This window comes from Podarcis erhardii (assembly GCF_964252035.2).
Source record: "Podarcis erhardii genome assembly, chromosome: 4".
Taxonomy (NCBI): Eukaryota; Metazoa; Chordata; class Lepidosauria; order Squamata; family Lacertidae; genus Podarcis; species Podarcis erhardii.
Window position 1 is genome coordinate 33,980,995 of NC_138508.1, and position 16,464 is coordinate 33,997,458.

The 16,464-nt window shown below is 44.6% G+C and overlaps 1 protein-coding gene across 1 annotated transcript; it reads right to left on the reverse strand.

The window, feature by feature from the left end:
• Positions 1 to 6: 6 nt before the first annotated feature.
• On the reverse strand, positions 7 to 12,576 carry ZDHHC23 (zDHHC palmitoyltransferase 23). The gene is made up of 6 exons (XM_081859727.1): positions 11,839 to 12,576; positions 9,176 to 9,886; positions 7,747 to 7,914; positions 3,680 to 4,643; positions 1,442 to 2,977; positions 7 to 1,197 (listed from the first exon to the last, which is right to left on the reverse strand). Exons 1-4 carry the CDS (start codon positions 12,348 to 12,350, stop codon positions 4,376 to 4,378), a joined length of 1,659 nt encoding a protein of 552 aa, XP_081715853.1. The 5' UTR covers positions 12,351 to 12,576; the 3' UTR covers positions 7 to 1,197; positions 1,442 to 2,977; positions 3,680 to 4,375.
• Positions 12,577 to 16,464: the final 3,888 nt, after the last annotated feature.

Consider the following 16,464-nt stretch of genomic DNA (forward strand, 5'->3'; position numbering starts at 1 on the left):
CAACACTTATTTTTAAAACAAAATTTTATTTAACTGTGGTAACGACTGATCTCAAATGCAGGGCACATAATAAAATATCTCACAATTTCCTAAATACCTGGGGTTGGAGGAAAATTAAGAGAGAAGCAATTCAGATATTCTCCACACTGCCATCAAACTGATAAAACATGAGCTGCAGCAAGGTTTTTAAATAGAATTCAAGTTCTATACAGTAGAGCTTGGCAGAGGAATAAAGGCTTCCAGGAAGAGAAATGTCACTTAAAATATGATAGAAAAACATTTATAATTGCACCATCCTGCCCCGCAGAGGCTAAATACATTCAAGATCAAGATTAAAAGTCATGTAACACATGATTAAGACACTGGACAGTAGGCAGTTATTACTTGCTCTAGAGAAAACGCTCTCGTAGCAAATTATTTTAAGACACTTGAAAGCAATCTACTTTGAAAGAAAAAAGCACCATTAAAAACAAGGAGAGGCTGAAATATCATTGGCCTGTTGGGAAGAATCAATTTTTACTTAGCCATTTTAAAGAGATGAAGGAAATATCTAGATGTCTTCCTCCAGTCACTTGACACCTTTAAAAAAAAATGTATTCTGAAAAATATAAATGCATCAGGTTTATTCCTAACATGGCTCACAGTAGCATTTTCATATTGCATGGGTTTGACTTTGACACCACTGTGACAGCAACTCAGGAAATTGAGTCCTTAAGAATTCACTGTGCAATGTCTAATTGTGCAATACAGAAGAGCTTTTAAAAGGAATTCTGTTCAGGTGAGCCCCCTTAACCCTCCAGTGAGGCACAGAAAGGATGAGCAAAGATTAAGCAGGTGAAAGGGAAGCGTGTGCACCATACTAGATATAGCCCAACCAAGTGTTATTACCGTATTGGCCCGAATATAAGCCGCACCCGAATATAAGCCACACCTTTAAAATTCATGGGGGAGGGAGAAGAAAAAAAATATGTGAATATAAGCCGTTCCCTTAAAATTCCGCACTCACACCCATTCCGTTTTACCATATGTCTGTTTCAGCAGCGATATCGTAAAAGCCAATATTTGTAAGGTCACAAATTTAAGCCACACTAACATTCCACGGTCAGAATTTGGGGGGAAAGTGAGGCTTATATTCAGGTCAATATGGTACATACCTTTTGCACCTCCTCTAGAGTAAATAGTCTCTCTCCAACCTTTCTGTATACAGTGGTACCTCAGGTTACATACGCTTCAGTTTACATCCGCTTCAGGTTGAAGACTCCGCTAACCCAGAAATAGTGCTTCAGGTTAAGAACTTTGCTTCAGGATGAGAACAGAAATCAGGCTCCGGCGGCACGGCAGCAGCAGGGGGCCCCATTAGCTAAAGTGATGCTTCAGGTTAAGCACAGTTTCAGGTTAATTACAAACCTCCGGAACGAATTAAGTACTTAACCTGAGGTACCACTGTACTTATGAAAGAAGCTATTTCTGTCCGGAAGATTAGCTTGAAACCATAGCCACACGGGAAGAAAAATAGCCCGGTTACTTAGAGCATGGTGCTGGTAACGCCAGGGTTGCACGTTTGATCCCCATGTGGGACAGCTGCATATTCCTGCATTGCAGGGGGTTGGACTAGATGGTCCTCAGGATCCCTTCCAACTCTATGACTCCCTGAAATCTTCAGTTTAAAATGGGTAGGCATTACCTCCCACTTATGTGCTGCAATGCGCACGAGTATTTAAGAAACCTCTAAAAATCTGCATGAGTCTATTTATTGCCACATTCCATGGCAACATTTCCTTCATATAAATGTGCTTTATTTTTCCAAGGTAATCCTTTCAACTTCCCTGAAGAATGCTAGATGTATAATCAACCGTTGGCTTAGTAAGAAACTAGTCCTTGCAAAGCACACCTCCAGCCAGCATGGCCAGGGTCTCAAGGGTGATGAGGGATGTTGGCCAGCAACATCTTCAGGGTACCACATTGGCTACCCTTTGGCTAGTAAAGCTAGGCTCTTTACCTTTTGCTATCTGAGACATAGCCCATGTCTCAATCTTAGGTCTTAACAGCATAATACACCACCATCAGTATTACACTGTAGCTACTCAGTGGATTACCATAATGATGCAGCCAGACTTCTATTCATTTCCCCACCTTAATTTATTCCTGCTGCACACTTCCTACATACCACCAGCAGGGAGAAAAACCTTTATATAGAGTGCATTTCAAGTCTCTTTCTGCAAATATTTTACTTCCTGGTAGGCGGGAACACACTGATGATCTGCTGCATTCCACTAATGCCCTAAAAACAGAGAAGGCAAAACACAACTCTTGTTTCAGTTAAATGCTTGTGTGCTTGTTCTGTTGTCAAGTTGGCTTGTTCAAATAAACTGGTTAATATTAACCGCTTTGTCAGCTTGAAGGAAAGAAGCCAGTTTTTAAGCAAAGCTTCTGATCTCCTTCCACCTGCAGGGGGCAGCAGGGTGGAAACCTGAAGCTCAACACCACTGGACGGAAGCCATGCTAAACTATGGTTTAGTACAAGGTCCGAACTCAGCCAGTGTCTCCAGTTATATAGTACACACTGCTTTTTCAGCCAAAGATATAACTATTTCAAACTGTCTGAGGAACATGTACGTTTACTGACCAGAAGTGAACCCATGTGAAGAACTAAGAAACTAGAGAGTTCTAATTCCCACTTCACTCCAATTCCAAGTTGAATGCTACCATTATGCACGGAAACATCATGTCTCACCTTGAGTCTATATCACCTTGCTTGGAAGAACAGTTCTGTTGCCTTTTATCTCTTGGTAACATATAACATTATATGAGTTGAACTGCAATATCTTATTTCAGCAGCAAGCAAGCATTCCTTAAGCTGGTACGTTCCAGATGCTTTAGATTGCAGCACCCAGGTACAGAAAGCAGTAGATGTAAAAGCAGAATAAATCATTTTCTACATCCATGGCTACCAATTATCTCAGTTCAATGAGACCACCTGCCCTACAGCCCAATTATTGCACAGTGATCCTATCTAAATGGAACTTAAATCTTTCTAATCATCTGATTGAGCAAATGACTTTTTATGGGAACACTATTGAGACAAGAATCCTAAATAATTAATTAAAATAGTTGATCATACGTGATGCAAAGCAGTGATAGGTTCCCTGAATTCTCTTTCATTAAGTACTTTCTAATGCCAATTGTTTTTGTGCTTTTTAAGTTTTTGGATCCAAGTGATTTAAGAGTTTATTTTAAGCAATTACAGCATGGGTAGGGAAACTAAGGCCCAGGGGCTGGATCTGGCCCAGTCGCCTTCTAAATCTAGCCTGCGAATGGTCCATGAATCAACGTGTTTTTACATGAGTAGAATGCATCCTTTTATTTAAAATGCATCTCTGGATTATTTGTGGGGCCTGCCTGGTGTTTTTACATGAGTAGAAGGTGTGCTTTAATTTAAAATGCATCTCTGGGTTATTGGGGCATAGGAATTCGTTCTCCCCCCCCCATATAGTCCTGCCCCCCACAAAGTCTGAGGGACAGTGGATCAGCCCCCTGCTGAAAAAGTTTGCTGACCGCTGAATTACAGATTTCATTTTTAACCTTTCTGAATGGACGTGGGGGATGGGGAGAGAATAGACATTCATTAAATACAAATACTTTCTCTGAGGTGTTTTGAGAACACCATACACAAAACGACCCCTGCTATCCACCAGTCTCACAAATTACAGCTCCAAAGAAAACGTCTCACAAAGGCACTTAGTAGAACTACTGAAGCAAAGAGTTGGGGTGGATATATGTGGGAAAGTAACATCATTTGTCGGTTTTGGGGGGTTGTTGCTATTTTGCTCTTTTTCTGCATGGGGGGGGGGAGTGCAGAGCAGCCCCCTTTTTTTATACCACCCATGGCCATCATCAACATTGACAAGCACAAAACTAAAGCTCATGGCCAGATGAACTTCCTTGTGGTACATTAAGATTAGTCCGCACAAGCACATGAAGTTTCCAAAACCTTTAGAATTAAAAGATACACTACCTCTTCAGCACCGCAACCCAACAGCAGTGACCTCTTTGCCAGGTGGTGTCAGGAATGTTTCTGACAATTAATGTGTATAATCCTTGTAAACAGCTATGTACACAGTTCCATTGGCACAAGCGCATAGAACTGCAGACTGAGATGCTAATCCAAAACTGGTAGCAGGTGAGCGCTTAAGAGGCTAACATACATAGGCACCCCCCATAACCAGGTCATTTGTGCCCAGCGTTTGGAATATCACATGTTTCTGAGAAAACGTTGCTCTTAAAATATGGCTTAAAAGATGGGAACTACCTGTCCCCTTAATGACTTCAGGTGTGGATGATCAGTTAACTAAATGTGATTGATAGGAAGCTGCTTTCATACAATGTCTTCAGTGGAGCGCTGCAGATCGGATGAGCGCAGGGTCAAGAACTGGATCCAATTGTGCAGAATGCCCCGATGGTATTGGCCTGTGTCAACCACCATGCCCCATAACAGCCTCCGCCCAGTGTTCTCCTTCAAAGCAATTCGAGCTTCCCTCTCAGTCACGTTGTAGCTGATGTTCAAGAGCTGGATGAGAAGGATGTAGCCCATGCCGGAAGTTACAATGGTACAGTACCACACACAGGTGAACGAAAGGGCAGAACTAGAAGGGGGTGGAAACAGAAAGCAAGGAACCCATTTTAATAGGGGCATTGCTGTAGGGCTACGGGGAAAAGGGGAGACTGACATGCTATTTTGAGAGTAAATAGTAGTAACCTTTGGTGCCTTCCCATCTCAGATTCTGCATCACAGCAAATTGCAATCTCATTTCCCCACTTAAGTGTCTCATTTCATTGCAAACATTATCAAACAGTCCATCATCTATGCCAGGCATAGGCAAACTCGGCCCTCCAAATGTTTTGGGACTGCAACTCCCATCATCCCTGACCACTGGTCCTATTAGCTAGGGATGATGGGAGTTGTAGTCCCAAAACATCTGGAGAGCCGAGTTTGCATATGCCTGAGCTATGCCTTACTATAAGGTAATAAGCATTGGGATTTGATTATTGCTAAGCTCAACAACCAGTTCTCTGCCCTATACTTCTGCTCTGCAAAAATGCCCATAGCAATGTGGTTGCACTCAGTGGTTACAGATGGTCTCTTTACAGGTTACAGACTGATCTCCCACACCCTGGGCATGCTATCTAAATATCCCTAAAGTATGGGTAGCCAGCACAGTGCCCTTCAGATGTTGAGGACCATAATGCCCATCAGTCCCTGCTAGCATAATCAGTGATGGGAACTGTATACCACAACATCTCTACCTCTTCTGCAAAGGCCACAGTTCTTCCTTTACACAACCACAACATTAAAGCTCCTTGCCCACGAAATCTATATAGCTATATTGTTACCATGGTAAAAGCACTACTAGTTGAGGGAAGAACCAAATTCACCATTTTAGATATGTGTGGGCAATAAACAGCCTGTGCTTAGATGTTCTTCAGTTGTTGCCCCTTAATTTCAAATGGGAAGGCTTGTGCAAATTCTAAACTTGATTGCACTCAGTGAAACAGCACAAGCTATAGCGCGGCAATTCCAAACAGCAAGTAAATCCAGAGGTGTAATTTGTACCAGAGAGTATTTAATTTCATCCAATTGTGTAAGTATGGAACTCAATCAAGGGGTGTGGAACTGGGCCCAGGTAGTAAGTAAAAATTGAAAGTGCACTTACTCCCCATTCTTCCTAATCAGTTTGACCCTGTAAGTTTGCCTGCTCCACAAACAGTGTCATATTTTAGGTGCTGGGACAGGTGACCATGATTTAAGGTGTGGCTTAAACCAACTATGATAATTAGGCCCACAGGCCTGTATAGGGACGTTTTTTATGTTTGACATTTTATTGCGTTTTTAGTATTTTGCTGGGAGTTGCTCAGAGTGGCTAGGGCAACCCAGACAGGTGGGAGGCATATAAATAATAAAATTATTATTATTATTAAGATTCCCTACAGATGTTAAAGACAGAACGGGATGGGAAGAAGACGATTGAAATACATTTCCCTCATAGATTTATCACAAGTCATTGAGAGTCAGCATGGTGTAATGGTTAGAATGTTGGCCTATCATAGCTGTCAACTTTTCCCTTTTTTAAAGGGAAATTCCCTTATTCCGAATAGGATTCCTCGGAAGAAAATGGAAAAGCTGACAGCTATGTGGCCTGGGAGACCAGGGTTTGAATCTCCTGAGTGACCTTTGGCCAGTCATTGTCTCTCCTTCGGAGAAAAAATTGGTATATAAATGCAATCAATCAATCAATTGTCTAGAACAGAATGAGCTTTCAGCGGAGCAGGGCTGGATTGAGAGGAAGCAATAGCTGCATACAAACAGATTGCAAGGCATGCAAGCCAATATGGAGGCACAGTCCATATCACTTGAGCTGGAATGTGAGACATACTGAGAAGGGAGGAAAAAAGATAACAACAATGGTTGTCAGAGACAGGAAAAAAACTATATGGGCACCTGAAATGAGATAGTAGGCATTTGGAAATCATTAGGATTTGTGCATGCAAAGAGGAGGACAACACTACAATGTTCAGAATGCATCATCCCGGAAAGCAATTATGCTTTTTGTTGTTAAAAGTGTAACCTGACCATGCAAAAGAACAAAAATAAAACAACCCAAAAAAGGAACACAGGACTTTATCTTTGTTTCAACCACAAGTGTCTCAAACGACCTTGACAGATTAGAGAACTGGGCCAAAACAAACAAGATGAATTATAACAGGGAGAAATGTAAAGTATTGCACTTGGGCAAAAAAAATGAGAGGCACAAATACAAGATGGGTGACACCTGGCTTGAGAGCAGTACATGTGAAAAGGATCTAGGAGTCTTGGTTGACCACAAACTTGACATGAGCCAACAGTGTGACGCGGCAACTAAAAAAGCCAATGCAATTCTGGGCTGCATCAATAGGAGTATTGCATCTAGATCAAGGGAAGTAATAGTGCCACTGTATTCTGCTCTGGTCAGACCTCACCTGGAGTACTGTGTCCAGTTCTGGGCACCACGTTCAAGAAGGACATGGACAAACTGGAACGTGTCCAGAGGAGGGCAACCAAAATGGTCAAAGGCCTGGAAACGATGCCTTATGAAGAACGGCTAAGGGAGCTGGGCATGTTTAGCCTGGAGAAGAGGAGGTTAAGGGGTGATATGATAGCCATGTTCAAATATATAAAAGGATGTCACATAGAGGAGGGAGAAAGGTTGTTTTCTGCTGCTCCAGAGAAGCGGACATGGAGCAATGGTTCCAAACTACAAGAAAAAAGATTCCACCTAAACATTAGGAAGAACTTCCTGACAGTAAGAGCTGTTCGACAGCGGAATTTGCTGCCAAGGAGTGTGGTGGAGTCTCCTTCTTTGGAGGTCTTTAAGCAGAGGCTTGACAACCATATGTCAGGAGTGCTCTGATGGTGTTTCCTGCTTGGCAGGGGGTTGGACTCAATGGCCCTTGTGGTCTCTTCCAACTCTATGATTCTATGATTCTATATGGTCACTTGGGCAAGTCGCACAAGCACAAAATAGTGTGCCTCAGCATGCCAATCTATGAAAGCTGCACAAACCTTCCCAAGGACAAAGGTTTTGACATTAGCAAACATCCCAGCATGCACCTCGGGCCAAGATAGCAGAAGCCAGGCAGACCAGAGGACTGACCCTCTGACATAGGGTCATATCAGTAGTTTCTTATCCCATTGCAGAGTATTTCTCTCACCTGTAGTCTCCATAGACACCAGGACAGTAGAAGAGTGCCATGATGGTAGCCTTCCCCCTACAGATGGTGTCCAGAGTCAGAGAAATCCCATACACTGATGTGAGCAGAAAAAGGGAGAGTGCAAGGATAAAGGCTTGGTGGTTCTGTTCCCCAACACAGCTGTTAATCCTCCAAGAGATAAAAGAAAAACTTTTTTTTAACAAGAAAGTGGTGTAAGATAAACAAGGTGCCAGATTCTGGTGTCCATTAAGTATTCTGATGTCCAGCTGAGGAGTAGTTAACTATGGTTTGCAGCACGAACACAATTTGCAGGTTTGGACAAAATGGCAATTGTTGGCTTGCCTCAATCCGCAAAAGAGGCCAGAGGTACACTGCAGGGGAGGGAGGGGGGAGAACAAGAGCTAGAGACTCATTGAAGGCTCATTTGCTAGGCACCAAACCGTGACTGGGCATTATGTCTAAACCAGGCTAACAGATAAGATTCATATAAACTAGGTTTTCAAACTAGCTTATGTAAATAGAGCCAGTATACAACAATCTACACCACTTAAGACTAACTGGTAGAAAGCTATAAAATTATGCACTGTGGATATTCTGCACCCCAACAGACTTTTCACACATGAAATGTGAAATTTGTTACCTACACCCAGTATCCTAAAGGCCTGAACTTGCACGGTTTAACAAGTTTCTGGCCCTGATATTTATAAGAAATTGGAAAAACAAAGGATCAGAAATGAGAAGAGAGCTGGGCAAACTTTACTTGAGATTCCTGCATTGCAGGAAGTTGGACTAGATGATATTCGGGGGGGGGGGGCGCCTTCCAACTCAACAATTCTATGATTCTGTGACTTCCAGTGGTTCTGCCCTGCAGAGCTCTGCGGCTACTATTCACTGCATTTTCTTCCACCTATCTCTAAATGGCCTGACCTACTCTTCCCCCATTCCCTTTGGCCCAGACATCTAGAGGAAAAAACATCCCAATGTTTTGATTGCTCAAATACCAGGAGCAGTATAGTTTTAAAAACTGGCCCAATGTGAAGTGTGCAAGTTTGCCCTTGACTACAGAATGATTCCCCCATCGTCATTACACAAAGTACACCCCCCTAAATGAAACCATTAATGTATCACAACATTTACAACTGTTGATGGATGGCATAACAGATTATGAAGTTCCCCTGGGGAGATCTGGCACTCCCTCAGCTTGTCTGGTTATAGAAAAAGGATACTGAATGCAGGAAAGAGCAAATATTAGACAGGGAATGCAATTCATGCCACAAAACTCACTATGCAGCAGATCAATTAAACATACTGACAAGAGCCCAAACAAAGCAGAAAGGCCTTTTGGGGCAAGAGGAGATCCATGACTCATTGGTAACAAAGATATCAGAAAACAAATGTCAAAGCCAACTTGAAACTCCAAGGAACATACCAGACGCAGTGATGATCCAGTCTCTTCACACACCTGCCACATATCCGGCAGTGCCCAGCTCGGGCTGGCCTAACCAAGTGACACTTGGTGCACCAGTCCTTCGTGATCCCACCTGTCCCTGCTTCCAACACATTGGCATAGCCCTCAGGGTAACTGTTCATTGCAATGTCAGGCACAGCTGCTCTGTAAAGCCCCTTGGAGCTCTCCAGGTCATTCCTGTTTGAGATGTTGTTATTGTTGACATTGCCGCCTTGGCAAAGTGCTTTGTCACTGCTTGTTTGGCAGGGGAGGTAGCCAGGGTCTCTCTTGGCTTGAGACAGGGCCACCAGCATGAGGATTAAGCCGCAGGTGAGAAGGATCACCTGGCTGGTGCTCACGTGGCCCCGGGGTACCACCTCTTGGAGGAACACGTAGTACATGTAGCCTAAAGAGAACAGCCCTAGACTCAAGAAGAAGAGAGTCTGGCCCTTCTTCCTGTGTGTGAGGTAGTAATACCACAGCACCAGAACAGGAAGTGATATCAGGATGACAAGAGCCAAGAGGAGGTGCAAAGCTGCTATGTGAAGGAAGACAGGCAACAGGATGATTGGCGGGAGGAGGCTGATATCGACCTTTACAGCCCCCCTAAGCCACGGGAGGCGAAAGCGGTCTGTGACGGTGTCTGCAATTCTCTCTAGAGTTCCCGGGGGCAAAGATCTGCAAGTCAGCCACCTGTTAGGGAAAAGCACAGAGATCTGCTCATGTAAGACTGAAGAGACCAAGAAATACATTTGTGTTGGCTTCTGTCACTCTCTGTCACTTTGTGTCAGATCTCACCAAGGTACAGCTGTTTGGGGATGCTTCAGACAATTGTCAGCTCCCTTGGGGATGAGCACATGTTTATATTCCTCTTATACATGTGATTGTTTTATTATGCATACAGACAAGTGTAAATGGGATGTGTGAAATGGCCATAATTCTTCAGTTTCTACCCAGAAATTTGAATATAGTGGTACCTCGGGTTACATACACTTCTGGTTACATATGCTTCAGGTTACACACTCCACTAAGCCAGAAATAGTGCTTCAGGTTAAGAACTTTGCTTCAGGATGAGAACAGAAATCGTGCCCCAGCGGCACGGAGCCAGCAGGCGGCCCCATTAGCTAAAGTGGTGCTTCAGGTTAAGAACAGTTTCAGGTTAAGAACGGACCTCCGGAACGAATTAAGTACTTAACCCAAGGTACCACTGTAGTATTATGTGGGGCCACATCTCATCATATCGTCTTAATGCTCACCTGAAAATGATGAGTGTATCCCATTGTCAGTAAATCCAGTTCTGTGAACTAGCCCTCAACTTTCTCAAGTTCTGTTCTTGTCTGGTCTGTCAGTTTACCTGGCAAAGAATCTCTCTGTAGAATAGGAGTGGGAATCACCATGGCCCTTCAGACGTTGTGGGGATGCAAACTCCCATCAGCCCCAAGCAGCATGGCCTATCACCAAGGATGATGGGAGTTGTAGTCCAATGGCTGCAGCCTCCCCATCCCTGATATAGAAAGACAAGGATTCACGAGCTCATGAGTTCACCCACCACTTTCAGTACACTGAATAGGGAAGACATTTACGGCTCAGAGAAGTGTGCTGGGTTTTGTTGAGTTAAAGCAATTGTGGGAGAAAATGGCTGGAACCCCTCCACATAACTTCCATATAAGCTCCAGACAGAAGTGGTCAGGGAATTACAGTCCATCTGCAGAATCACCCGTTCCCCCATGCCTGCCTAAGGCCACTTGAAATGTTCTCTTTCCAAGCAAGAAATCATATGTGTTTGTCTTGCAGGGAAGTTGCCCAAATTATGCAAGTACAGCTCGTCAACTTCCAACTGGGTAACCTTGACCAAGTATAACATAGGGAACACTTGCAAAGCATTGCTTCACTGCATATGTGTCCTTCAAGGGAAGCCACACCAGGAAAAAAAATAACATTAAGAAGCAACCCTTACTCTCCAACATTATCATAGCAGGGGTTTGGTTTATTTCCTTCCTACTTTTGGAAACTACTGCCCAGTGTTGACATTTGCGAATTTCAAAAACTCTTTCAAATTCCTATGATTACACCATTTTTTTCTAGAAGGAGTTTAGGTGTGTTGCATGTGATGCACTCAACAGGTAAGGTTTTCCATCTCTATGGAAAAGGAACAATTCTTCAGAATTTGTGCCTCATGGGGCTGTTAAAGGCATAGTAGCTCTGGTATTTTATTTTTATTATTATTAATTTGGTACCTCAAGCAACAGAGGTGGCCATCTGATCAGACAGAAATCCAGTGATTACCAGAATCGCCACATGTGGAGCAGATGAAATACTCTTAATAGGGACAGTTTACCTGGCAAACCACACCCTGAATACAAGCCTTTTTATGCCAGAACTTTGAAGACAGGAGGAGGGAGCAGCTAAAGGCCACCCCAATGGCCACAACGGAAAGATCTCACTCAAGCCACGAGCAGAGCAGCCACCAACAAGCTAACTACTAGCACATTGGCAAAGCTAAGCAAGGTCCGGCGTGGTTTCAAATTGGTCGGGGGAGAGGGCACGTGTTGGGAGATTTCTGCACTGCTAGATGACCCTCGGGAGTCCCTTCCAACTCTACAATTCTATGAGAAGTGCCAGCTGGGTGAAAGTTTCAGACGTACCTTTCACAGCCCTCGTCGAGGTCCTCGCACTCGCAGAAACACGCCGCCAGGTGGCTCCTCTGGCCCTTCCGATCCAGGTACTCGCAGCAGCAGAGGGTATCCTCCGCCTCCGGGCCTCTAACTTTCTTCCTCCCACGTTTCATGGTGGCAGCAGCAGCAGCAGCAGCAATGGCCCCTCCCGCCCTCGCAAAGACCGGAGGGCAGGGAAAAAAGAGGCGCGGGGAACCTCTCTCGCAGCATGCAAAGGGCAGGGAACTCCGGGGGAAGTTCTCATTAAAGCCAGTTCCCCAAAGCGGACTTTTGCAAACGAGCAGCGGAGACAGAGGGGCAAGGCGACGGCAAAGAGCCTTTTGCAAACCCGAGGGAGAGGAGGAAACGAAAGGGGAGAGGCAGGCGCGCAGCGATTTCCCTCCAGACTCCTCCTGACACCTGTAACCAAGCGCCAGGCAGCAGCGAGGTTCTTCCCTTCCTGCAACTTGCTTCTCCTCCACCCGTTTGCAATCGATGCGCATCCAGTGACTTCTACCCGCGTTCTAACTTCCCGACTATCAAGGTGCAAAAAAGGAATTCTTGTTGGGCGGGGGGGGGAGCAGCTCCCCAACCCAACGTGCTCCTCCTTGGCCAACGAGGATTGGTTGGAATCTCTGCAGGCTCCGCCTCCCTTTTCTCTCCCGCCTGCCCCCGCCTTGCATCCAGGGCGCGCCCTGCCGTTCTCCCCTAAGCGACCTCGCCGCGCGACCTGAAGTTTTCCCAGCTTCCGGCTTCCTTGGCACGCCGGCCTTTTCCTATCCTCCCGTGACGTCACGGAGCCCTGCCCAATGCCCGCGGGGGGAGCGGAGGAGAGGGAGAAAAAGCACTTGTGAATGCGAGAAGTTCCGTCGCTGCAAGGAAGAAAAAAGCCGCGCCTTCGAAGTTTGGATGGGGCTTCGGGAAGCAGCTCAGGAAAGGCGGAGGAAAGGGCGGGAAAGAAACTGCAACACAAAATTTGAGGCAGCATTCAGATCCTAAGAAACCGTGTACAGTGGTACCTCGGGTTACATACGCTTCAGGTTACAGACTCCGCTAACCCAGAAATAGTGCTTCAGGTTAAGAACTTGGCTTCAGGATGCGAACAGAAATCGTGCTCCGGCGGCGCGGCAGCAGCAGGAGGGCCATTAGCTAAAGTGCTTCAGATTAAGAACAGTTTCAGGTAAAGAACGGAACGAATTAAGTACTTAACCCGAGGTACCACTCTACTCAAAACGGCAGCGGCCAGCTCCAGGTTTTCCGCTTCCCAGTTGCCAGCCTAGCCCTAATAAAGGTGACCTGACCACTCCTAGGAAGGACATAGGAAGAATCTAAGGAAATAGCCTTAAGGCTCTCTAGGTTTTCAAGCGGGAGTTTCTATCAGCCCTACCTGGAGATGTGGGGAACTGAACTTGGGACACAATGCATGCAAAACAGTTCCTCCACCTTTGAGTTGCTGCCTTTCAGTTGTAAGAGCACTTCTGACACTGCAAGCCACCCTCCCTGCAGGTCTGAAAATGTGAGGCAAACTGACAGCATGGTAAAGCTCTGCTGGATGAAATGCAATTGCCTCTGGTCTATTTTTGGGGAAATCCTGCAACAGATTTAAGTTTTTACTCTGCTAACTATACACTGGAATCTACCCTGAATCACTATTGAATAGAATTTAATGACACGTGCTCCATCCCAATATGAAGTGATCCTTTGACAATGCAAGATCCTGAAGCATCCCACCCTTGTGACTAGAGTCATAGAAATAAAGGAACTGGGCACCCGACAATCAGCTTTGGGGAACCCAAATTAGGAACCTATATCTCCAGAAGCAAGGGACGCGGGTGGCGCTGTGGGTAAAACCTCAGCGCCTAGGACTTGCCGATCGCATGGTCGGCGGTTCAAATCCCCGCGGCGGGGTGCGCTCCCATTGCTCGGTCCCAGCGCCTGCCAACCTAGCAGTTCGAAAGCACCCCCGGGTGCAAGAAGATAAATAGGGACCGCTTACTAGCGGGAAGGTAAACGGCGTTTCCGTGTGCTGCGCTGGCTCGCCAGATGCAGCTTCGTCACTCTGGCCACGTGACCCGGAAGTGTCTGCGGACAGCGCTGGCTCCCGGCCTCTTAAGTGAGATGAGCGCACAACCCTAGAGTCTGTCAAGACTGGCCCGTACGGGCAGGGGTACCTTTACCTTTTTATCTCCAGAAGCAAAGCAAATCATCGAGTTCAATGCTTGGCTTGGGCATGTTGCAGGTTTTGGGTACCAGAGTCTGTGGTGCAAGTTGCCCATAATTCCTGAAACTTGTAGAAGTTAAAATTAATGAAGGTTTGACAAAACTGTGCCAAACACTGCTGGGTTACGTTTAGGATAACAAGCTGTGCCACTTCACAAAGGCTGAAGTGGCCAGTCATTTAACCTATCAATGCAAGTCCTTAACAAAACAGGCAACACTGCCAGGCCCAGAAGAGGAAGTTGTCAGGGGTACAGTGGGCTATGATCTAAGTGGAAGGCAACTACTCTATAATATGAACATGGAGCATTCAGAAAGTATAAAACAATCATTTTGATATTATGCTACAGTATACTGCAATGTTTAAATGTTATTGTCCTTGCATCTTCCTGAAACACTTGTCACCCTCTCCTGCCACACCAGTGCACTCCTCCCTTTGAGAACTACTGGATTAATATGAATAGGTATATGATATAGCAAATGAAGTTTCAATACTAGCTTTAGAAGCATTAGATGCTGTGCTCAAATGATCCAATTATGCGTTTGAACGTTTAAATAGTTGAAAAACTAATTTTAAAAAAGGGGTCAAAATGGCCTCTCAAAAGTGGCTAGCCCCCTCCTCCACCATGTAGCACGACCCCCATCCTTGCTGAACCCCTATAGTCACTTAAAAGAAAAAACACTTTTCACAGACTCAGAATGCATCTCATTTATTATATATATCAGTAGTTCCATTGGTCTCACTTCATATCTGTTGGTTGGCATACATGGGCTGGAGAAAAGAATTTCCATCAAAATCATGCTAGGACTTATTTCAGAGAAACTGTGTTTAGGATCAGAGTGTTAATATGAAATACATCATTATTTCTCTTTCAGGAATATGTGAGGCAAAACTCACCCACACAAAAATAAGCTTTACTCCTTCGTTGCTCCCCCTTTTTTCTGGTGCTGACAGCAGAATTTGCACAATTTTAACAGCCACCTTTGTAATGTGCCATTTAATTCCCAGCAGCAGAGCCATAGGTTAGGGCATCTGCTTTCCCATTCAGAAGGCCCAATGTTTAATCCCTGGGATCTCCAGGTTAGTCTGAGAAAGTCCTTTGTCTGAATCCTTGGAAACAAATGCTGTGACAAGCAATGCATTTGCCACATTTATATTCTACCTTTCCTCCAAAGAGCTGGAGGTGGTATACATTCTCTTCCTCCACATTTTATCCTCAGAACCCTGTGAGGTAGGTTATGCGGAAACACTGTGACTGGTCCAAGGTCACCCAGCGAGTTTCATGGCTTAACAGCAATTTGAACCTTGGTCTCCCAGATCCTACTCCAACACTAAGCACTACATCGCACTGCTCTCTCACTGTAGGATAGATGTTGTAAACTAGCTATTTTTTAATTTCCATTTTAGGAAATGTCTCCCCCCCCCCCGGCAATTTTTTTATTTTTATTTTATTTTTTAAAAGGGTCTGGCAAAAATTGTGCATTTGTAGTTATGACTTGCTCCTTTTGCATTTTCCCTTTGTCACAGGGCTAACTGCTCTGGATTTGCAAAATAAAAAATACTAATTGCAAACCATTTTCCCTAAGCAGGTAATTGAATTGCCATTTGTCCTGATGGTGTATGTGTCAGTACAGTACCAGTCCTGGACCGTATGAACACAAGTGTTGCCAGTGCTGATCGGTATGCATCATGGATACTTCCAAGCCAGTAATAACCTACGGTAAATAACTGGAATAGATTAGCACTGACCAACTTCTCATATTGCAAAGCAGAAGCAAAAGGGGAAATGCAAGTGACTCATGCTTCCTCCCTTCACCTGCTTGTAATACAAGACAGCCCTTCAGTTTGGATGAAATATAGAACCTTGTCACCTGGCTCTACACAGTAGGGCTTGATTTTAGAAATTCAGGATTGGTGCTCTCAATAACGTTCTCTAGGACAGACGGAAGCTTCATTTATATGACTGTTTCAAGCAAGAACCATCCCAATATATTCTCTGTACAATTATACAGTACTGGTATTCCATGGGAAGCACTTGCTTTTCTTTTACCTTCGTACTTCCCATTCCCCACCCCCTACCCCAATTCTTTTTGCTTGCCTTTAACAGCTCATTTGATTTCATTCTAGTTTGTCAACTGCCCTGGTTTTCAGTTTAGCTTGGTCTCTACCCCAAAACATAAAAAGGTGGTTGGCCTGAGAGTCATTTAATAGCTTGCTCTTTTTTTTGTGTGTATTTTATTCAGTGAGTTTTTGTTTCCTTTTTAGGTATGCAGTGAAATTCTGTGTTTACTCAGAAGTTAAGTCCCACTGAATTCAGTGCTTGATAGTAACCATGTTTAGAATCATAGCCATAATAGCTATGCTAATCCAATGACAGGCGGCTGTTGTGCATCGCATCT

Bases quoted from the DNA above. Each gene is read 5' to 3' on its own strand.
- ZDHHC23 (XM_081859727.1), bottom strand. From the start codon at position 12,350: ATGCGCATCGATTGCAAACGGGTGGAGGAGAAGCAAGTTGCAGGAAGG. The intron at 9,887-11,838 runs GTACGTCTGAAA...TTTCCCTAACAG, and splicing joins CTCGACGAGGGCTGTGAAAG to GTGGCTGACTTGCAGATCTT. The intron at 7,915-9,175 runs GTATGTTCCTTG...TATCTCTTGGAG, and splicing joins CTGGATCATCACTGCGTCTG to GATTAACAGCTGTGTTGGGG.